Genomic DNA, 21,535 nt, shown 5'->3' with positions numbered 1-21,535 from the left:
GGGCACAGAGTTTCCACGTCCTCTCCAAGGGGGCCGCTCTCCCCCCATCTCCACACACTCATCCACCCAGAAGCTCTCAAATCCCCTCCTTGGGGGTTTGTATGGTGGCTTTATTACATCCACAATTACATCGCTGACAATTCATGAGTGACCCAACCTTCAGCTCCTCTCCCCTCCCTGAAGGTCATCTCATTAATATAAGCCCAGGTGTGGTTGAAAGGGCTTCGTTAGGAATATCGACTCCTTGACTGCTCTTAGGAAATTGCAAGCGGGTTAGGAGGTCTGAGCCAGGAATGGGGATGCAGGCCCAACGCATATTTCTCATTATAAATCACACTAGCGATAAACGGTAAGGCAAGTAAGCCAAGAGAGAAGGGGCACCCAGGAAGGCTGTTAAATGTTAAGGTAGGGTTGCCACGGAAGGCCTGAGGAGGTGACATTGCAGGAAAGACCAGCGGGCAGCGGGCAGTGGGGGACGAGACCGTGCGGCCACTAGGGCAAGAGCGTTCCAGGTAGAGCGGTGGGGGCAGCGTCAGCATGGATAAGAGGCGCAGATGGGGCCGGGGAACAGACAACATGGGCCCTTGGCTTTTACTTTGAGGTGGGAAACTGTTGGAGAGTTCTAAGAGGAAGGACATGGTCTGACCCACATTTGAATCCCCCGATGCCGGTCATTCTGTTGAAAACAGAGCACGGGGGCAACGATGGAATCCGAGGAGGTGAGGAGCCCGGAAGCTACCGCAATCCTCCCTGTGGATAATGTCGCTTCTGCCCACATGTTGGCCGTGAAGGTGGAGTGGTCAGATATGGGTCTGCAGCGTTCGGAAGGTGGCACGCGTAGGATTTTTTGGTTTTTTGTTTGTTTGTTTGTTTTAGATTTTTATTTATTTATTTGACAGACAGAGATCACACGTAGGCAGAGAGGCAGGCAGAGAGAGAGGAAGGGAAGCAGGCTCCCTGCCAAGCAGAGAGCCCGATGCAGGGCTCCATCCCAGGACCCCGAGATCATGACCTGAGCCAAAGGCAGAGTCTTTAACCCACTGAGCCACCCAGGCACCCCCATTGGGGTTTTTTAGACAAGTTTAGGTTCATGGCAAAATTGAGAGGAAGACACAGAGATTTCCCTTGCACCCCAACCCCACTCATGCCCGGTCTCCCCACTATCAACATCCCCCACCAGAGGCTGCATTTGTCACCACCGATGAGCCTCCATCAGCAGACATCAGCGGAGCACACAGCTTGCGTAGCGGCCACTCGTGGTGATGTGCATGCCGTGGGTTCGGACAGTTGTGCAGCGACCCGTGTCCACCGCTATGGCCTCACACAGAGTAGCTTCACTGGCCTACAAATCCGTGCTCCTCCTGTTCACCCCCGTCCCCGGCCAACCTCCAGCAATCGTTCATCGTTTTACTGTCTCCAGTTGTGCCTTTTCCGGAACGTCCTACAGTTGGAATCACACAGCATGCAGCCTTTTCAGACGGTCTGCTTTCGCGTCGGAATGTCCGTTTAAGGTTCCTCCATGTCTTCTCGTGGCTTCATATTCCGGCCCTTCAGCGCTGAGGGCCACCCCGTTGTCTGCACGGGCCACCTGGCTTAGCCCGCCATCTGCGATGGACATCTTGGTTGTGCGCAGGTTCTGGCCGTGATGAGCAGCGCTGTTGCAAACATCCACACGCAGGGTTTGGTGGGGTCCTACATATCCAGTTCCTTTAGGTCAAAACCAAGGAACATCCTTGCTGGAGACAGTCGCACCAACTGCACAGCTGAGAGTATATTCAGTTTTATAAGAAATCTCCAGACTGTCTTCCTAAGTGGCTGTGTCGTTCTGTGTTCCCACCAGCAAAGAACGAGGGCCCCTGTTGCTCCACGGCTCCCAGCATTTGGTGGTGTCAGCGTTCTGGATTTTGGCCATTCTGCTAGGTGTGTAGTTGTAGCTCATTGTTGCTTCCCTTTGCCTGTCCCGGATGGCACAGGATATGGTGCAACTTTTCACGTGCTCACGTGCCGTCAGTAGAGTTCCTTCCGTGAGGTGTCCGTTAAGGCTTTAGGCCTATTTTGGGGGTTGGGGGGTTAGGTTCTTATTTTGTTCTTAAGTAGGCTCCATGCCCAGCATGGAGCCCAACGTGGGGCTTGAACCCATGACCTTGAGATCAAGAGGTGAGCTGAGATCAAGAATCAGATGCTTACGGGCCGCCCGGGTGGCTGAGACAGTTAAGCTTCTCATTCTTGGTCTCAGCTCAGGTCTTAATCTCAGAGTTGTGAGTTCAAGCCCTGTATTGGGCTTCATGCATGGAGCCTACTTACAAAAAAAAAAAAAAAAATTAAAGAGTTGGGTGCTTAACCAACTGAGCCATTCAAGTGGCCCTGGTCAGGCTGTTTCCTGTTGTTGAGTTTTAAGAATGATTATACTTTTTGGACAGCAGCCCTTTATCAGTTGTGTCTTTTGCAATATGTTCTGTATTTAATTTTAATGAAGTCCGGCTTATCAATTCTCTCATCGGCCCCACCTTTGGTGATGTGTCTGAAGTGTCACTGCCACACCCATGGTCTGCTAGGTTTTCTCCTATTATCTCCCATGAGTTGAATAGCCCTGCATTTTATACTGAGACCTATGATGCATTTTGAGTTAATTTTTGTAAAGAGTGTAAAGTCTGTATCTGCATTTTTTAAGAAGATTTTATTTATTTGAGAAGGATAGAGAGAGGGCGAGAGCTCATGAGCAGGGGGAGGGGCAAAGGGAGAGGGAGAAGCAGGATCCCTGCTCCGACGCTGGGCTCAATCCCAGGACCCTGGGATCATGACCTGAGCTGAAGGCAGATGCTTAACCGACTGAGCCACCCAGGCGCCCTTTTTTTGTGTGCATGTGGATGTCCTTTTGAGTTTGTTTGTTTGTTTTTAAAGTAAGCTCTAGACCCAACATGGGATTCAAATTTATGACCCTGAGATCAAGAGTCACATACTCCGCTGACTGAGCCCGCCAGGCACCCACAACTTTGTTTTGTTTTGTTTTCTTTTTAAAGATTTTATTTTTTGAGAGAGAGCATAGAGGGAGAGCGAGAGGGAGACGCCTACTCTCTGCCGAGCAGGGAGACCGATGTGGGGCTTCATCCCAGGACCCCAAGTCCATGACCTGAGCCAAAGGCAGACACTTAACTGACTGAGCCACCCAGGAACCCCCCATCCGCAAGTTTTTTAATGAGGAATTTTTTAAGGGAAGACTCAAGACAGAGATACTGAGTACTGAGTCAGTTAAGAACTCTGTTGCAAAGAAGAGAGAGCCTGGAGAACATATTTATAAGCCAGTTACCAAAGAGGCCCAAAGAACAGTGTTAACTGGGCAGGGGTTAGTGTCCTGTTTTAAATGAATCTAAGCTTACAGGAAATTGAGGTTCTAGCAAATCTGTTTACTGAAAAGGGTAGGAAAGAAAGAAGGAACAGGCGCCACAGAAATTGGGAAACTAGAGATAGACGCTTTCAGCCCCAGAATCATGACCATGTGACAGTGTTTCAGTAACGAAATCTATGGGACGCAAGTACACATTTTAAAAATAGACATACAAATACTGGAAGTGGGTACTGATAACGTTCAAGTAATTTCTTAAGCAGAAAGGCAGCTGTATGAATCATCTCACAAATGTGTATTTTATTCATATGTGTTTCAGCTTTTAATAGAATATATGTATAAAAAAAGACCCGGATCATAAACGTATGGTATAAAGTATAATTCTACACACCTGAATAACCACCAGCCAGGCCAAGAAAAAGACCACCACCAGCCCCACGAGTCTTTCCTGACATTCCCCTCCCCAACCCAAACCTGTCCGGAAAGTGCAACACTCACGTCCTCCTTCTCTTCACGTGTGACTTTGATTTATGCCTTTGTGTGCACCTGAAATGCTTCGTGAAGATCTTCTCAAAAGGAAGTTTAATGTGGTGGGAAGAGCGCAGACCTTGGACTCAGAAAGACCAGGTTTTAACCCCCAGCCCAACGGGCTACCTCCTAGAGGCGTGACCTCCTCCAGGCCTTTTCCTCAACCATATAAGCAAACGCAAACACCCACACTTCCCAGGACTGTCACCAAGATTCAAATCACAGACTCCACGTTTATTCAACAAGTTTACTGAGCCCTCTTGAGACCTAAGCCCTGTAGAAACTGGAGATGAATCAAACCCAGTCTTTACCCTCAAGAAGCTCATAGTGTGGAAACAGGGAACTACAAAACATCACAGCCAGTAAGTGCTTTGAAACAGGGAGGGAGATAAGAAGGATATAGTGTTTCTAGACCTGGAGTCAAAACCTAACTGCAGAGAGAGGCAGGAGGGTTCGCAGCCTCCCCTGTGCAGAGATGAGCTTGGGACCATCTAGAAAGGCTCTGTCCACAGATGCAGCCACATCCCCACGGGTCTCTGGAGTCACTCACTGCAGGCTGGCCCACTGCAGGGACGTGTAGACCACCTTACCATCAGGCTGAGGAGAACAGAGCAGCAGCGTCTTTCGGACGCTGGTTCCCAGGCGGCCAGCAGAAACCAGGTCCTGCAGTGGAATGGGGTCCCCCGGAGCCCAGCACTGAGCAATGTAGTGGGCGTGGAAACGAAGTGGGTCACCTGGGTGAAAGACAGACACACAGAAGTTCCCCGTGGCAGAGTGCTGGAAGACACTGGAACGTGCACAGGTAGGAGACGGGAATCAGCTTAGTAATCACTGTGAATAACTCAAAATATTGAAATACTCTTGGACCGAGCAATTCCACTTCTTGGAGGTTTTTTTTTTAAGATTTTATTTATTTATTTGACAGACAGAGATTGCAACTAGTCAGAGAGGCAGGCAGAGAGAGAGAGAGGAGGAAGCAGGCTCCCCGCTGAGCAGAGAGCCCGATGCGGGGCTCGATCCCAGGACCCTGAGACCATGACCCGAGCCGAAGGCAGAGGCTTAACCCACTGAGCCACCCAGGCGCCCCCACTTCTTGGAATTTTTTTACTTATAAGGATAACAGTACTAAAATATACCTATGAAGATATTTAGCCTGTTACCATTTACAACCGCTAAGAAAGGGAGAAAACCAAACCACAGACTTGCTAAGTTCATGGTCTCACCACAAGACCAGCTGTTAAAATGACAAAAATGTATGCAGGTGGGGAGGTCCAGGATACACTCGGGGCAAGCCGTCACACACATACAGCGTGATCGTGTTTAAAAAACGAGACAAGGGGCGCCTGGATGGCTCAGTGGGTTAAGCCTCTGCCTTCGTCTCAGGGTCCTGGGATCGAGCCCCGCATCAGGCTCTCCGCTCAGCGGGGAGCCTGCTTCCTCCTCTCTCTCTGCCTACTTGTGATCTCTCTCTGTCAAATAAATAAATAAAATCTTTAAAAAAAAAATGAGACAAAACAGTTAACTGAATACATCATTGTCGTGACGTAAGCACCAGGACCACGAAGTCCGTCAAAGCCACGAGGAGTGCACAGGATGTCAGGTCCAAGGAGAAGTGACTCTAACCGACCACAGGAAGAATTTACAATATGATGGAGTAATGAACTGATGGGCGATGAAGATGTTCCAGAAAAGGGCCCGACAGTAAATACTTGCAGGTGTGTGGGCCACGTTACAAGGGCTCGCCTCTGCAACTAGCGCCGCCTGAGCCACAGGCCATATGGACCAAATGGCCAGGGCCGCCTGCCAGTAGCTTTCCCTTTAACACCTGGGTGGCAGTCTGCCCCCCGATTAGGTAAATCCGACCAAGCAGAGCAGGAGCCGGAGTCGGGCCCCAGCCACGGGTTGGTAAGTGCCAAGAGTGAACATTGACAAGGGCAGGGCGGTGAGGCGTCCCATCTGAGAGGACCATCTGCTGGCTGTCCAGCCAGGAGCCAGGAGCCGGGCGTCGCTAGGACACCTCTGCCCGCTCAGGAGGAAGCATCAGAATACACGAGAAGGTTCCCCGGAACTGTTCCGGGAGGCTTAGTGCCTTTTAAGTTCAGATACCTTTACTGTTAGAGACAGGTGAGGGCCTCAGTCCTTGAATATTTTCATCTTCGGAGGGAAGGATTCTACGTACATCACATTTACTAAGTATGTATTGTTTCAGAAATACTGACCCATTAGAACTAACAGGTCAGCCGTGCAGTTCAGTTTCAGATGTGTGACTGAGTTACTGGTGGATTTAACCTTGTTTTAACTGGAATGTTTTAGTAAGCCTATTGACAGTATTAGAACATATAAACTTAAAACTCACCCCATTTACAACTTATTAGATCTGAGTTTTTGACAAGTTCCATAACGAGGACACCATACAACTTAAAAGGGAAAATAAACATATTAAAACTTAAAATGCAAGGGTGCCTGGGTGGCTCAGTCCGCTAAGCGTCTGCCTTTGGCTCAGGTCATGATCTCAGGGTCCTGGGATCAAGTCCCATATTGGGCTCCCTGCTCAGTGGGGAGCCTGCTTCTCCCTTTCCCTCTGCCTGCCGCTCCCCCTGCTTGTGCACTCTATCTAATAAACAAATAAAATCTTAAAAAAAAATTGTAAATGCAGCTTATAACATTGAAAATTATGGAACTCCTCTCACGAGTGGGATCAAAGGCGGACTAACAGTCCCCTTAAAATCTGCTAGATTGGAAAAAAAGATTTGTAAATTGACCTGAAAGCTTAGAAAAGAACTAGATATTAGTATCCATATATTTCGTGAGTCAAACATTCATTTTCAAAACCAAAATAGTCTTTCACATACAGAAAAACAGTAGCAAGGTAGTGACCGTGTGGTCATCTGCAGAGCACGGGGCAGGTGAACTGCTCTCAGCTCCTGAGTCAGTCCCTCAGTTGAGTGTTTGGTCTGAGAAGACACGAAGGCTCGTGGCTCATGCACAGAACTCTCCTTTGGTCTCCAGCCAACAGCTAAGCTCTGACTACTTACCTGGTGCTTCTATCCGCCTGTGTTCTCAGGAGGAACAAAAAAGGCAATTTCCTGTAGACTTACTTTTTTAACCTTTTAGTTAGACAGTAAAGGTACTCATACTACAAATTCAAAAGTTACCTGGTACACTGAAAATCTCCTTTACCTACACCTGATGCAAATTCCCTCCCAGAGGTAACCGCTGTACTTGGGCTGGAGTACGTCCCTGCAGGCCTTTTTCCATTTGCTACTTACTTTCTAATCAGTAATCCATTTTAAGTTCTTCTCACGTTCTTTCACTCGAGCCACATAGTTTTCTTTAAGTAATCTCTACACCCAGCGTGGGGCTTGAACCTACAACCCTGAGATCAAGAGTAGCATACTCCCCCGACTGAGCCCGCCAGGGGCCCCGCAAGCCATGATTTTTAAGGCTATTTAAATAATGTGTATATAACTCCATGACCACATAACATAATTCACTTTTTACCATACCTGTTTTTGACACGTGGTTCTTTTTTTTTCCCTTCCCCCTTTGGTCATTTTTTCATAAATGTACGTGGACCTACATTAATCTTTGACAACTAACACCAATAGGTAACCCCTAACCTATTAACAATCACTCTGGCTTCTCTCTAATATTTCGCTACTGTAAAGAATCCTGCAACGACAATTTCCTGTATGTTCTGTGCACATAGTTAGGTGTCTCTAAGCAAAACTTCTGGATCAAAGAAAGTGCTTAATCAGATTTGCTAAATTGCCCTCCAAATGGGCTTGCGTTCCCAAGTGTTCCTGTCCTTCTATGGGTTTCAGAGGCTGAGAAAAGACAAAAAAGGAAAATGCAGAGGGTCCGGGGCTTGTCAAAAAAGGGGCAACAACAGGAGGTCCCAACAAAACTCACCAGGATAGACCAGGAAGTCACCCCCAAACTTGCCAGCAGCACTGAGGAAGAAGCCTCGCTCCCACAGGTCTCTGTAGATGCTGTAGCGAAGCTCATGGGCAGGACGGCCAGCATGAGGCCAGTCTTTGGACTGGACACGCCAATCCAGGGGCCTAGCCTTGATGGGTCGAGGCCTAGCAGTGGCCAGCTGGACCAGCAGGGCGGACCTGGGCAAGGGGGCCACCTCATTTGAAGGCCCTGGCTGGGGAGAAGAGGAACCTGGGGGTGGTGAATGCAGGAGAGTGTGGTGAATCCAAGGACAAGGTCTTCCCATCCCCCAGAGAGTCCCAGGCCCGAGATTCCCGCCCGAGATTCCCCAAAGATCTCCCACGTCCTTCCGCCGGCCCCTGGACTCCACTCCCACCCTCACCTGCTTCCTCGGGCTCCGCAGGGGCCTGGCTAGCGCTGGCCTCACTCTCTGCGGCAGCCGGGTTCGCACCGGCCCCCTGGCTCTCGCTGACCCCCGACTCCTGTTCCAGCTTCTGCTTCTTCGCAGCCTGGCCCTCCGCAATCTTCTCCAGGAGCTCCTGACGACGAGTCTCGCGGGCCTCAGCTGCCAGGGCGCTTTGCTCCTGGAAGCCCTGCTCTTGCTGGCGTTTGAAGGATGCCAGAGCCTGGGAAGTAAGCCGGCGGGAGTGCCAGGATCCAAGTCTGCCCTGCCTCAGGACGCCGGGAACCCCGACTCCCTGACTCCTCCCAACCCCAAAGCCCGAACCCGGGGATCCTACTGTCCTGCAGGCACACTATTCCAGAATCCACGACGCCCAGAAGCCCTCCCACCGCAGGGACCCCGAGTCTACTTCCGCAGGTCCCGGGCGTTCGCGTCCCTGGCCCGCCCCTTACCAGGCTGTGTTGGCGCGGATCCGGGCGCGGGGCGCTGACCAGGGTCACGGCGCCGATCTCGGCCAGAAGCCGCGCCTCTTCGGGCATCAGCAGCAACGGGAGGCCCAGGCGCGAGTTCTGGCGGGGCCCGCGGGGCAGGGCGCCCACCGTGCGGCCCCCCACTCCCAGACGCTCCCGCAGTGCCTGCACCGCCTCGGCCCCCCATACCAGGGAGCGGCCGTTCGCGACCTCCACCACCAGCATCCTCCTGCGGAAGCCAGGGGGGCACAGCGGTCACCGACACAGCGCTCCCGCCGCCTGGGGTGGGGTGGGGGTGGAGGGTCTCAGCGAGGCTCCGCCCCTGAGCCTGGAGGGTGGAGCCTCGCCCGGGCCGCGTCCGCCACCTGCCGATTCTCCAGGCCGGGCCCCGCCCCCTGGGCGCCGAGTCGCTAGGGCGCCGCCGGGCCCCCGGGACCCTGAGGTCAGCGTTCCGGCCATCGCGCCTTCTCCGCTCGGAGAGAACCTCCCTTAGTGCGGGGCCACGCCCCCTTCGAGGGGCTCGGAACTGGGCCCCTCCCCTTTCCAAGCCACCGAGGCGTGGCCTCAGAACCTCCTCGCGCGGCGTCAGACGCCCACCGTGGAAGCCCCGCCCCCGCCCGGACCTCCTGGGCTCGGCCGAACTCGCAGCCCCGCCCCCTCCCGAAGGCCGGCGGCTCGGGGTTCGGGCGCCCTCGGCTCCCGTCAACCCCGCAGCCAGGCCCCGCCCCCTCCGGCCGCAAGCGCTCCCGGTAGGGGAGTACCCGCCCCACTGAGCGAACCCCACGGCCGGAGGCTCCTCCCACTGGGCACCCGCTGTCCGTTCCCCGCCCGGGCGGGCTCACCCCCTTCGTGAGCGTTCCCCTCGGAATGCCGCACCGTCCCCCGACAGAACCAGTCACCTCGTAAACACCAGCTCTCACTCCCGGCGGAGCCACCCCCTACGTAGCGCGCCACGCGCCGCTTCCTCCACCCCTCCCCATCCCGACCCCCTGCGTCAATTTCGTCACGCAGCCACCTCAGCGAAGCGGGAAGTCTGGGATCCGCCCCCAGTGGCGCCGTAGCCCCGCCTTCCCGTGGAGTGGCACACCTTGGTCCCGCCCCCGCGAAGCGAACCTCCCCCAGCCGCTTGGGCTCCGCCTCTAGAAAAAGTGAGGCTAATTACCTTGGTCCCGCCCTGGTAGCGCACACGTCAGCTGGGGTCCCGCCCCCTCAGGCCGGACTGCTGTTAGCCCCGCCCCCTTGGAACGATCCAGATCACCGCCTCCCTTCGTGTTGCTTAAGTCTGTGGCCCCGCCTCCTTCTCACGCTCTATCCCGGACTCCGCCGGCCTCTTAATCTGAGTCAAACAGGGTCTGTGACTCCGCCCACTTCCGGCCGAGCTCTTGGCCCCGCCTACATCCGAACAGAGACCGAAGCTCGTGGCCCCGCCTCCAAACTGCCGCCGATTCTGCCCCAAAAAACCCGAAGCGGAAGCGCCGCCTCCTCCCGAAGCTTCGGGCCCCTCCTCCTGGCAAGCCCGAGGCTCCGCCTCTTTACGTGCTCGTGGCTCGGCTGCCGTGCGGTCCAGGTGCGGCGGCGGAGTGGTCCTCTCGGGCGCTGGAGCCCGCCGCTTCCCTGCCTGGCCCGCAGCCTGACGGAGCCGCGCACCCGGCCCGGGACCGCGACGGAGCGGCGCGCGCTGGGCGGGGGAGGCGTGGCCGGAGCCGGGGCGCCCGTGAGCCGGGACTGCTCGGCCGCCTCCTGCCCGGCGGGCGGCGCGGAGCCGGGCCCAGGTGGGCCGGGGCGGGGCCGCTTCGGGGGCCGGGCTGGGGGGTGGCTGCGGACCCGCGGGCCGACCGGGGCGGGCGTGGCACCGAGAGCGCGGCCGAGCGGGGAGTGGCGTAACCGCCTGTGGCTCTGCCGGGGAGGTCTGACCTGAGCGGGGGGGGGGGGGAGCTGGGGGGGGCGTCCTCCGGGCTTTGGGTGGGAGAAGCGTCTGCAGCTCCGGAGCAGGTGGGGGCTGGAGCCTGGGTTCCCGCAGACGGAGGCCCGCCGAGTCCCTGGGTCCTCGGAGGAGGAGGAGACGGGGAGCTCTGGAATCCTGGGCTCTCCACTGGGCCCGGGACAAGGGTTGTTGCTGGGTTCTCAGAAGGCGATGTCTGAATCTTTGGGTCCTCAGTGAGGGGGGAGTAGCTTTGATTTCTGCGATCGCAGAGGGGCTGAGAGGTCTGGATTCGAGGAGAAGAGAACTGGTGGCTTGGGTTCTCAGAAGAGCGGGGCTGGGGGCGGATTCTTTTATCTTCAAAGGAGGAAGGTCCTGGGGGTCCGGATTCCCCTCTTCGCCGAGGAGAGGAGCGGAGGGTGGGACTCCATGATCCTCGACGGCTCGGGACTAGGGAGAGTGAATTCCTGAATCCTCCGAGGGGGAGGGGTGAAGGCCCGGACTCCTGGGTTCTCACTGTGAATCTCTGCCCCTCCCCCAGACCATGTCGCCTGAAGAGTGGACTTATCTAGTGGTTCTTCTTATCTCCATCCCCATCGGCTTCCTCTTTAAGAAAGCTGGTGAGTCAGGTTCCCTCCCTAGTGGAAAATGGGGGGGGGGGGCAGGCAGGGGACTCCCTGGAAGGTTCCAGGCTTATGCTGTCCCTTCTCCCTGCAGGACCTGGGCTGAAGAGATGGGGGGCAGCAGCTGTGGGCCTGGGGCTCACCTTGTTCACCTGTGGCCCCCACACTTTGCATTCTCTGGTCACCATCCTTGGGACCTGGGCTCTCATCCAGGCCCAGCCCTGGTGAGGATTCGGTGGGGAGGGCGTGGGGAGGGGGGAAACAGGAGGGGGGAGCGGAGGGGGAGGAGGAAGCAACCTGTTTTCCTCTTTGGGTCTGTCTCCCTTTCTGCCTTTGTCTCTGGGTGTCTCTTGTTTATTCTCTGTGTGGTTGCGTCTGTTTTTCTTCCTCTCTTGCCTCTTCTGGGTCTCATCCCTGTGTGTCTCATCTGGTCCCTGAGATCCAGTTCATGTACTCAGGAGAAAGGAGGACTTGTGCAGGCCATGCTACCCTTCGCGTTTCTATCACGTCTCTCTCCCTCCTTTTTCTTGCCTCCCGCGGGAAAAATGGAGGACGGGAGGGTTTTCGCCCGAAAGCCTCTCGAGCCCTCCTCATTCTCTTCTCTGTCGTGGTGCATTTCTGTGTGGCTGTGCCCCTTCTTCCAGGGTCCCTCCCCCATTTTGTGGGGGAGGTGGGGGAGGATCTGTAGCTAGAATCTGGGGGAGGCCGAGGCAAGGGCTCTGTACCCAGCGCGGCTGGCCTTCTGCCTTTGCCCCAGCTCCTGCCACGCCCTCGCGCTCGCCTGGACCTTCTCCTACCTCCTGTTCTTCCGCGCGCTCAGCCTGCTGGGCCTGCCCACTCCCACGCCCTTCACCAATGCCGTCCAGCTGCTGCTCACCCTGAAGGTCAGACTCCCCTCCGGCCCTCCCTTTGTGCGCGGGGGGCGGGGGGGGCTCCCCCTCCTCACCTCCTGCTCCCACCCACTCCCCGGGGAGCAAAGGAGGCGGCTTTCCATCTCCCACACACCCCAGGGGTGGGACTTCAGCTCTCTTGTGCTCTGGGGCAGGCCCTCACCTCCCAGCTATGCTCTGGGGGTAGAGAAGCACATTCCCCCCCCCCCCCGCCCCCCACCCTCCTAGCGAAGCCGGCTGAGTGCTTCCCCGACGGGCTCTCGAGAACTGCTAGAGAACTGCGTGTTGGTAGCGAGCCATTCAGTGAAGTAGGAGAGACAGCTTTGGAGAGAAGGCACTTACCTAAGGGTACAAAAGCAGGACGCCTGGGTCTGGCTGTCAGTCACCGGGGAAGATGGGTGAAAGTGGATCCCCCGGTCCCACCGGAGACTGAAAAGTCGGGAGTTGCCGGGTGATGGGCTCGAGAACCAGGTCTCGCCAGCGTCCTGCCTTCTCCCCGGGAAGGCGAGGACAGGCGGGAGTCGGTTAGCCAAGAGGTGGAGGGAGGGAGAGCCTTTTGGGAGTCGGAGCAGCGTGTGGAAGGGAGCAGGCCGGTGTGGGGGGCGGGCAGGCCACGCGCATTCAGCCCCAGGGATGGGGGTGGGGAGCAACCCCAAAGCTACAGACTCCGAGACCCATGGGGTTAGATTTGGGGAGGAAGGAAGGTTTCTGGCCCGAGCAGTTAATTGGCTGCTGGTGCGTTTGCCGAGGAGACAGGCCGGAAGAGGACCTGCTCTGGGGAGTGGGTGACACCGTGTTCCCGTCTGGGTGCGTGAAGTTTGAGGAACCCCGGAGGCCTAGGACTGTCAATGGCCAGAGGCCCCGGGATGGGTTTGGGGGTTGGAGGGAGGAGCCCAGTCTGGGGGTACAGTTCGGAGATCCCGAGAGCATGGGTGATACCAAGGCACAGGCTGCAGAACAATCCAGAAAAGGGAGCACAGAGGGGGAGAGGCCCAGGAGGGGGGTGGGGGACACCCGCTGGCAAGAAGCCGCTACCCTGCCACTCCTGACTCCAGACGCCCGCTGCCCTGGGGGAACGGACCTCAGCTCCCCGCTCAGCTCCCAGGGGCACGCTGGCCACAGCATCCCTCGGCTGCTGCGGGAGGGGGCGGTGAGGAAGGCCCAGGCTCTGTCTGATCCGTCCCCCACCCGTGCCCCTTCCCCCCAGCTGGTGAGTCTGGCCAGTGAAGTTCAGGACCTGCACTTGGCCCAGAGGAAGGAAATGGCCTCCGGCTTCAGCAAGGGGCCCAGCCTGGGGCTCCTGCCCGACGTTCCCTCCCTGATGGAGACGCTCAGCTACAGCTACTGCTACGTGGGAATCATGACAGGTGAGTGTGCCTGCGCCCCCAGGCCTGTCCCCTGCCCCTTGTCACCCTCTGTCTCCGCTCCGCACCCCGGGTTTGGTGTCCGTCGGGTGTCCCTGCCTCCGTTCCAGTGTCTGCTCCTCTGAGGGTGAGTGTCGAGGCCTGGGTCTAGCTCAGCCTCTCCTACTGCTCTCCAGAGCAGACACAGACTGTTCTCAGCCTCAGTGATGGCTCGGCTTCTTGAGGGGACACGGGATGAAGCGGAAAGGTCCACATAGCTACGCTGTTTCTGCCCCCTGGGGAACAACTATTCCCGTTATGCTCCCGCTTGTGGCTCAGGATGTTTTTCACTCGTGTTGACCTTCCAGAAGGTTCTCTCTTCGATGGCACCTGTGATTACGAAGCTGTAATCGGCATGTTCACGCACTGAAAACGACATGCCATTCACTCGTTCAGTGGCGTTGCGGGTCCAGCCGTCACTGCCACGGCATTGTAGGACAGTTGCGTCACCCCACAAGGGGACCACGGGCCCTGCCGCCATCATCCTTCAAACCTCCATCTGCCCCCAGTCTGTGGACACCACCGGTCAGCCTCCTGTCTCTGTCGCCTTGCCCATTCTGATCATTTACGAATGGGATCCTACTCTCTCTGGCCTTGTGTGACCTGGAGGCTGTCACTTCTGTCCATCCCGCTGCCCCCTCCCCTGGCCGGGTCTACAACTGTTTCCTCTCCATCAGTGACCCCCTGTGGTCCCTGCCCTGCTTGGGGCGGTGCGGGGCAAGAGAAACGGGATTCCAGCACTTTGCAGCCTGTGGTGGTTTCCTAGGTCTTTGAACAGAGCTCCCAGTCCTCCGTGCCCGTACGGCCGGGCGCCTGGCCCCTGCAGGCCTCTGACTTCCCCCACCAGCCCCTTCCTCCCAGAAGCACTGCTCGACCCCCTCCCTTACGCACAGCTCCCTCCCACCCCCTCGGGGTCTGGCTTGTCCATCCCCATCTTCCTGAGGGACTTGTCTCCATGGCCTCTCTTCTCCAGGTCTGGCTGTCCTCTTTCTCTTTGAGTCCCATGAACTCCCCCTTTCTGGTTTCTTTCTTTCTTTTAAGATTTTATTTTTATATTTTTAATTTCTCTCTCCTTCCAAGTTTTATTTAAATTCTTGTTAGTTAACATATAGTGTCCTATTGGTTTCTGGAGAATTCAGGGCTCCTCACAAATGCCCTCCTTAATGCCCATCCCCCATCCAGCCAGTCCCCCGCCCACCTCCCCCTATCAGCCCTCAGTTTGTTCTCTGTCATTAAGAGTCTCTTACGGTTTGCTTCTCTCTCTCTTTCTCCCCTTCCCCTGTGTTCATCTGTTCTGTTTCCTAAAGCCCACATATGTGTGACGTCACGTGGTGTTTGTCTTTCTCTGACTTATTCACGGAGCATCGTACTCTCTAGTTCCATCCACGTCATTGTGAATGGCCAGATTTCATTCTTTTTGTTGGCTGAGTAATATTCCTTTGTGTATACACACCACACTTAAGATTGTATTTTTTTTTAAGAGTTTATTTATTTATTCGACAGGGAGACAGTGAGAGAGGGAACACAAGCAGGGGGAGTGGGAGAGGGAGAAGCAGGCTTCCCGCCAAGCAGGGAACCTGATGTGGGGCTCGATCCCAGGACCCTGGGATCATGACCCGAGCTGAAGGCAGACACCCAACGACTGAGCCACCCAGGTGCCCCTTAAGTTTTTTTTTTTTTTTTTAAGATTTATTTGACAGAGATCACAAGGAGGCAGAGAGGCAGGCAGAGAGAGAGGGGGAAGCAGGCTCCCACCTGAGCAGGGAGCCCGGCGTGGGGCTCGATCCCAGGACCCTGGGATCATGGCCTGTGCTGAAGGCAGAGGCCCAACCCACTGAGCCACCCAGTCGCCCCAAGATTGTATTTTTAAGTCACCTCCACACCCAGCACCCAGCGTGGGGCTGGCACTCGGGATCCCCAAGATGAAGAGTCTCCCAGCTCACTGGCTTCTTGTCCCTTTGAGTCTCCCTCCCCTTGTTCCAGGTTTCATACCCATCCCCCACTCTCTGGGCTTCCAGACCCTGAGCTGTGGCCCCCTCCCAGCCCTGGGAGTCTCTGACCGGCTGCCCCCTCCCCAAGTCTCTGCTTCTCCCCCCGCATCCAGTTCGCGGTCTGGGCCCCTTCTCCCGTCTCTGCTTCGTCCCCGCCCCACCCGAGCTCCCCAGTCTCCGGCCCCCTCCCCAAGTCTCTGCTCCCCACCCCAGCTCCCCAGTCTCGGGCCCCCAGCCTCCAGAGCCCCAGTCTCTGACCAGCTGCCCCCTCCCTCCCGCCCGCCACAGGCCCGTTCTTCCGCTACCGCACGTACCTGGACTGGCTGGAGCAGCCTTTCCCCGGGGCCGTGCCCAGCCTGCGGCCCCTCCTGCGCCGCGCCTGGCCGGCCCCGCTCTTCGGGCTGCTCTTCCTGCTGTCCTCGCACCTCTTCCCGCTGGAGGCCGTGCGTGAGGACGCCTTCTACGCCCGCCCGCTGCCCGCCCGCCTCTTCTACATGGTCCCCGTCTTCTTCGCCTTCCGCATGCGCTTCTACGTGGCCTGGATTGCCGCCGAGTGCGGCTGCATTGCCGCCGGCTTCGGGGCCTACCCCGTGGCCGCCAAAGCCCGGGCCGGGGGCGGCCCCACCCTCCAATGCCCACCCCCCAGCAGGTCAGGCAGTGGGAGGGAGGCCTCCCCAGACCCGGCAGGCCCCATCAGCACAAACTGGCCCTGCCCCTAGCAGGGAGGAGAGCGGGGGAGCGGGGGGGCGGGGTCACCACCTGTTGTCAGTGCAGTGTCCACCCTCGGCCACCACAACCCACCTGCCCCTGGCCTAGGGACCTGCCCCTCTCCTACGGAGCAGCACTCCCGGGACCTCCCGCTGCCCCTTGTGCTACTGCTTGTCCCCTCTTGGGATGGTGGACTGCTGTCTGTTGTCAGGAGAAGGAAGGTGGCTTCTCAGCGACCATGTGCCTCCCCTCTGTCGCCATGGAAGTGTCACCCCAGTAACTCCGTTGTTCTGGTTACTTGGGATACCATCTTTGGGCTGGGCTGGGCCCACCCTTTGTTGCTAGGGCAGTGGTTCCCTAGCAACTGGCCTGCCCCTCTTTGCTAGGGAAGCGGTTCCCCAGCAACCGTGGCCTGTCCCTTCCTGCCCCAAGACTGGCTTACACCCCCACCCCCACCCCCCAGACTGCCCTTGGCTGCTAGAACCCTGCTCCCCCTCCCCCCAACCATGGGATGCCCTGGCAACGGGCACTTTCTAGGGAAATGGCATCCCTGACCATGCTGCCCTCTAGCGGGGGTGGGGGGCGATACTCCTAGCCACCGCAGGTCGCTTTCCTACCGTTGCCCAGGACATACCCTGGTAATGATGAATTGACCTGGTTAGCAATGTTACACCCCCTCTCCCACCCCACTGCTAGTAATTAGGGGCGTCTTGTTGCTAAGGAAGTGTTGCGCTTGTGTTGCTAGGGAAATGATGCTCCCAGCAACGGGGAATGGACCGCCCCACTGTTCTGGCAACCAGGGGTGGCCTTCTGCCTGGGGCTAGAGCAGCCCATTGATGTAAATTATGAATTCCTCCTTGCTCGGGTTGGGCCATCCCCTAGTTATCATGGACAGCCAGTCCATTAGGGGGGAAGCAGCACCCCCACACAAATTTCAGCCACTGCCCTAGTAGCCATGGACCTCTGGACACTAGAGAGGGTGTCTCCCAGAAAAAGGCAAGCAGGAATTGAAGGCTTTTCTAAATATGCTGGGCCCTGCTCTCAGTAGGTGGCTCCCGTCCCATTATTAGAAGCCACCAGCGGTTCCGGTGGGGGTGGGGTGTTCGCCACTGCTGGGGTTGTTGGCACCAGGGACTCAGGAACCACTGTATTGCTGGAGATGACACTTCTTCAACAGTCATAGGGACCAACAGCCACAAAAGGCCCTTTCTGGAAGCGTTTCTAAACATCCCAGGCCTTGTTGCTAAGGAATGCCCTTTCCCTAGCAACAGAGACCATCCAGGTGTCACGTGGGTCTAGAACATCTCCCTAGCAACCACAAACCCTCTCCTTGTTAGGGATGCTCCTTCCCTAGCAATCACAGCATCTGGCCACTTAGAAGGGACCACACCTGGAGGCCCCCGGGAAGGTAGTGAGCTTGGCTGCTGAGGAATGGCCTTTCCCTAGCATCTGAGAGCAGTGAAGGGCCAGGTTGCTAAGGACTCGTAGCTTAGCAACTGTAGCCCCTCCAGGCCTTTGTTGCTGCTGCAGCCCCCTTACCAAGAGGAGGACCACCCCACTGTCGGTGAACTGTGCCCCCCCTCCCGCCCCCACCCGTCCTCCCTCCCCAAAAAGGCTCCCGCTGAGCTACCCTCCCCTATTGCCCTAGCACACGTGGCAGCCAGAGCTCTTCCCTGGCCAGGATCCCCTCCTGAGCGGCCGGGGCTGGGACAGGAGCCAGCGTCGGGAGGGGGCCTGGCTGAGCTGCATGTCTGTCCCCCACCCTCACCCTCCACCCCCCCAGTCCGGAGAAGGCGGCTTCGCTGGAGTACGACTATGAGACCATCCGCAACATCGACTGCTACGGCACGGACTTCTGCGTGCGGGTGCGGGATGGCATGCGGTACTGGAACATGACGGTGCAGTGGTGGCTGGCGCAGTATATCTACAAGAGCGCGCCCGCCCGCTCCTATGTCCTCAGGTGAGCTGGCCGCCCCCGGGAAAAACACGGAACTACAGCTCCCGGCAGCGCGTGGGGCTGCCCGCGGCTTCCAGCGGGCCGCCGCCCCTGAGGATCCTGGGAGTTGTAGTTTCTTGAGGCTGGTGCCCTGCCGTGGATTCGCGTTGCTCTGGGGCTAGACCGCTCCCCCTCCCTGGGCCTCAGTTTCCACCTGTGTAAAGGCCTCCTTCGACAGAAGCAGCGTACTGAATCCTGTGGACTCTGGCCAGACTCTGGAATCCTGGCCCCGCCAGCTCCAGAGAAAGCTTACTGAGTTAGTGGACCTGTGTTTGTTCCAACTCTTGAACGGGGGGCGGGGGGGGGGGGATGCTGTTACCAGCTGCATAGTTCGCGGTGAGGGCGAAGCGCGGTAAAGTGTGACGCGTCCTCACTGTGGGGCCCGCTAGGTGAGTGGTCACCGCATCTTAGCTTTTTCTCATCACTCATCTGGTATTTCTCCGGTGGGAGCCGAGTGTGGCCATTGTGCTGTTCGCAGCCTTAGGTCGCAGGACTTGGGAGGAATGGAGGCCCAGCGAGGTGATCCAGCCCGCCGGCACCCCTCGGTCTTCCCAGAGCCGGCAGATGAGGCTGCTGGGGCGCAGCTGACACATCTCCGATGGAAGCAGTTGCTGGTGGCCCCGAGCACCGCTCAGAGCGGGCTTAGGATGGGTGTGGGGAGGAGGAGGCAGCGTCCTGCCAGGTGCTGGCTATGGGGGACTGAGGGCCCAGAAGGGCCAGTCCAGGGGTGGGGAGATCTGGCGGGAGGTGGGTGCAGGAGCGGGACAGGTGAGGGGGCCCGATGGGTCTGGGGTCACCGAGCCCAGGGGGACGGTCACGTTCAGCCAGGGTTACTGGATGGGGCATTGGATGACATTGATGCCCTGCAGGAGAAGGTCGGGGTAAGAAGCGGTCACTCCAGTGTCCTCAGGTGGTGGCAATACCAAAAGCTCTGGGGCCGAGCATCGGGGCAAAGCCGTGTTTGCCTTAGAGGTTCTCGGCTGGGAGCCGTCATCCCACAGTCCAGGGGCCACTGGCAGGGTCTGCAAACCTTGTAACTGGGAGGTGCTGCTGGCGGCCAGGGGTTAGAGGCCCGAGATGCTCCTCCAGCCTGGGAGGCACAGGACAGCCCGCCTACAGCACAGAATCATCCGTCCAGGCCCCGAATGTCCACAGTGTGGAGATGGAGAAACCCTGGTGTGGACTAGGGATGAGGAGGAGCCGGCGAAGTCACAGCCCGTGAGCTAGGAAGACAGTCGTGAAAGTGGGAGCCAAGTGAACCAAGTGTTTTGAGGCGGAGGGAGGATCTCTTGTATCAGATGATGTACAACGGAGGCGGGGGTTGAGCAGGACGGGAGGAGGAAGTCTCCAGAACCTTGAGCAGCAGTTTGGAGGGCGGAAGTGAAAGCCAGCTGGAGCCGTTGGAGAGAGACCGGAAAGGGGGAAGGGTTGGGGGGAGCTGGGGGGAGCGTTGTTCTTTGGAGAGCCCTCACTGCACAGAGGAGCGGCCAGCTGTGGGGGGGGGGGGGCGGCAGAGCAGTGTAGGACCCAAGCCCAGAGCTCAGGTGCGCCTGCGTGGAGTTCCAGGTGCCCAGTGCCCATTCATGTGCCACCCACTGCCCTGCTTCCCCCTGTTGGGGACCCTCACCTAAATGCTCCCGACACACAGAGCTCTTTCTCCACCACAGGTAGAAAAGAAAGAAAGTTGTGTTCACGAATTAGTATAAACCAGGCTGTGCTGCACACTGCGAGGAACCCGCTAGGGAAGTCACCACACCAGGAAGAAAGCGCCCCTTTTTATAGACCCGCAGACAAGGAAGAGCCCCCTTCCCCACCCCAGATCACAGCCCCTGGCACAGCCTGCTCTGATTTCTCCGTCTTCCGTGGAAGTGGGACCAGAGCCTGAATCTGTGGGTCGTGAGCGGAGAGCACGTTTGGGTCCACAAAAGGAGGGGAATGTGGTTGGGAGATCTCTGAGTCTTCCTGAATCGGAAGTTACGCTGATCCCCAAAAGGAAGTGGCTGGGGGCTCAGGTTCATGGGTCTTAAGGAAAGAGGTGCTGAGAGGGGATTAACTGGGTTCCTGAAGCTCTAGAGAGTAGTGACTCCTGGGTCTGAGGGAGGAGAGACTGGGGGGTCTGGACTCCTGGGTCTGAGGGAGGAGGGGGCTGGGGGCGTCTGGGCTCCTGGGTCTGAGGGAGGAGGGGGCTGGGGGGGTCTGGGCTCCTGGGTCTGAGGGAGGAGGGGCGGAGGGCTGGGCTCCCGGGTCCTGAGTTGCAACCTCTCCCCCAGGAGCGCCTGGACCATGCTGCTGAGCGCCTACTGGCACGGCCTCCACCCTGGCTACTACCTAAGCTTCCTGACCATCCCGCTGTGCCTGGCTGCCGAGGGCACGCTGGAGTCAGCCCTGCGGGGGCGGCTGAGCCCCGGGGGCCAGAAGGCCTGGGACTGGGTGCACTGGTTCCTGAAGATGCGCGCCTACGACTACATGTGCATGGGCTTTGTGCTGCTGTCCCTCGGAGACACGCTCCGGTACTGGGCCTCCGTCTACTTCTGCGTGCACGTCCTGGCCGCGGTCGCGCTGGGGCTGGGGCTGGCTCTGGGCGGCGGCGGCCCCAGCCGGAGGAAGACGGCGCCCCCGGCCGCCAGCCTTGCCCCGGAAAAGCTCCGGGAGGAGTAGGGAGGAGTCCGCCGCCACCGCACTCCCTTTGCGCGTCAGTCCGGCCACCAAGCTTTTGGCTGGGAATTCCGTGAACCAGGCTGCTGTCTCCTTTCCCAGAAAGCGCTGAATTTGGCTGGGGGCCTGGAGAGGATTCCCGTTCCTCGGCTCGGGCCCCCCGCCTCCGATGCAGCAGGGCGGGGGGCTCCCCCTGCTCCCCTGCCGTCTGCCCTGAGGGCTCAGGAAGCTGTCATCCCTCCTGGAAAGTCAAGGTGGTGTCCGGAGGAGAATCCCCCCTTGTCCCCGCCGCGGCGTCCAGAGCGCGCCGCCCTCCCCGCAGCGCCCCCAGCAGGGGCCACGGGGCTTCCCGGGCGGATCCCCCTTTCCGGGACGCCGGAAAGGGGCGCAAGCTGCAGGGCAGCTTCTGGGAGAGCAGCCCTCTCTCTCCAGGCTTTTGCCCCCACGTTCACGGAACAGTGTTTCAGGCCCGGAAGGGAACATTACCCTCCCGTTTCATAACGGGGAAACTGAGGCACCGAGGAGCCGCCCTTTGGACATGGTTCTTGCAGCTTCCATCTGAGCCCCTCAGGGTCCCAGCGCTCATGTCACCCTCTTGTCATTCTCTGGCCTAGAATAGGGTCGGAATGTGTGAACCTCCCCCAATAAAATGTCTCGCAAAGACC

At 58.0% G+C, this 21,535-nt stretch overlaps 2 protein-coding genes across 4 annotated transcripts; one reads left to right on the top strand and one right to left on the bottom strand.

The window, feature by feature from the left end:
- Window positions 1-4,084: 4,084 nt before the first annotated feature.
- TSEN34 (tRNA splicing endonuclease subunit 34) lies at window positions 4,085-9,725 on the bottom strand. Of its 3 annotated transcripts, none has more exons than XM_080827821.1 (5): window positions 9,699-9,725; window positions 8,666-8,912; window positions 8,193-8,436; window positions 7,784-8,041; window positions 4,085-4,605 (listed from the first exon to the last, which is right to left on the bottom strand). In XM_080827821.1, the coding sequence occupies exons 2-5, from the start codon at window positions 8,906-8,908 to the stop codon at window positions 4,418-4,420; spliced, it is 933 nt and encodes a 310-aa protein (XP_080683947.1). In that variant the 5' UTR covers window positions 8,909-8,912; window positions 9,699-9,725; the 3' UTR covers window positions 4,085-4,417. The 3 variants fall into 3 exon arrangements, with proteins under 3 accessions (XP_080683947.1, XP_080683945.1, XP_080683946.1); XM_080827819.1 differs by having other exon boundaries at window positions 9,526-9,709; XM_080827820.1 differs by lacking the exon at window positions 9,699-9,725 and adding an exon at window positions 9,583-9,679.
- Window positions 9,726-10,314: 589 nt separating this feature from the next.
- Window positions 10,315-21,528, top strand: MBOAT7 (membrane bound acylglycerophosphatidylinositol O-acyltransferase MBOAT7). The gene is made up of 8 exons (XM_080829565.1): window positions 10,315-10,455; window positions 11,146-11,224; window positions 11,322-11,451; window positions 11,985-12,111; window positions 13,325-13,484; window positions 15,800-16,160; window positions 18,003-18,179; window positions 20,486-21,528. The coding sequence occupies exons 2-8, from the start codon at window positions 11,149-11,151 to the stop codon at window positions 20,871-20,873; spliced, it is 1,419 nt and encodes a 472-aa protein (XP_080685691.1). The 5' UTR covers window positions 10,315-10,455; window positions 11,146-11,148; the 3' UTR covers window positions 20,874-21,528.
- The last annotated feature ends 7 nt before the right edge of the window (window positions 21,529-21,535 follow it).

Source organism: Martes martes, assembly GCF_963455335.1.
Source record: "Martes martes genome assembly, chromosome: 17".
NCBI classification, from domain to species: Eukaryota; Metazoa; Chordata; class Mammalia; order Carnivora; family Mustelidae; genus Martes; species Martes martes.
This window is presented reverse-complemented; position numbering and strand designations above follow the sequence as displayed.

Coding starts and splice junctions, on each gene's coding strand:
- MBOAT7 (XM_080829565.1), top strand. CDS start 11,149: ATGTCGCCTGAAGAGTGGACTTATCTAGTGGTTCTTCTTATCTCCATC. Junction 13,485..15,799: donor CTACGTGGGAATCATGACAG/GTGAGTGTGCCT, acceptor CGCCCGCCACAG/GCCCGTTCTTCCGCTACCGC. Junction 16,161..18,002: donor CAATGCCCACCCCCCAGCAG/GTCAGGCAGTGG, acceptor CCACCCCCCCAG/TCCGGAGAAGGCGGCTTCGC.
- TSEN34 (XM_080827821.1), bottom strand. CDS start 8,908: ATGCTGGTGGTGGAGGTCGCGAACGGCCGCTCCCTGGTATGGGGGGCC. Junction 8,437..8,665: donor ATCCGCGCCAACACAGCCTG/GTAAGGGGCGGG, acceptor CTTACTTCCCAG/GCTCTGGCATCCTTCAAACG. Junction 8,042..8,192: donor TGCGGAGCCCGAGGAAGCAG/GTGAGGGTGGGA, acceptor CACCACCCCCAG/GTTCCTCTTCTCCCCAGCCA.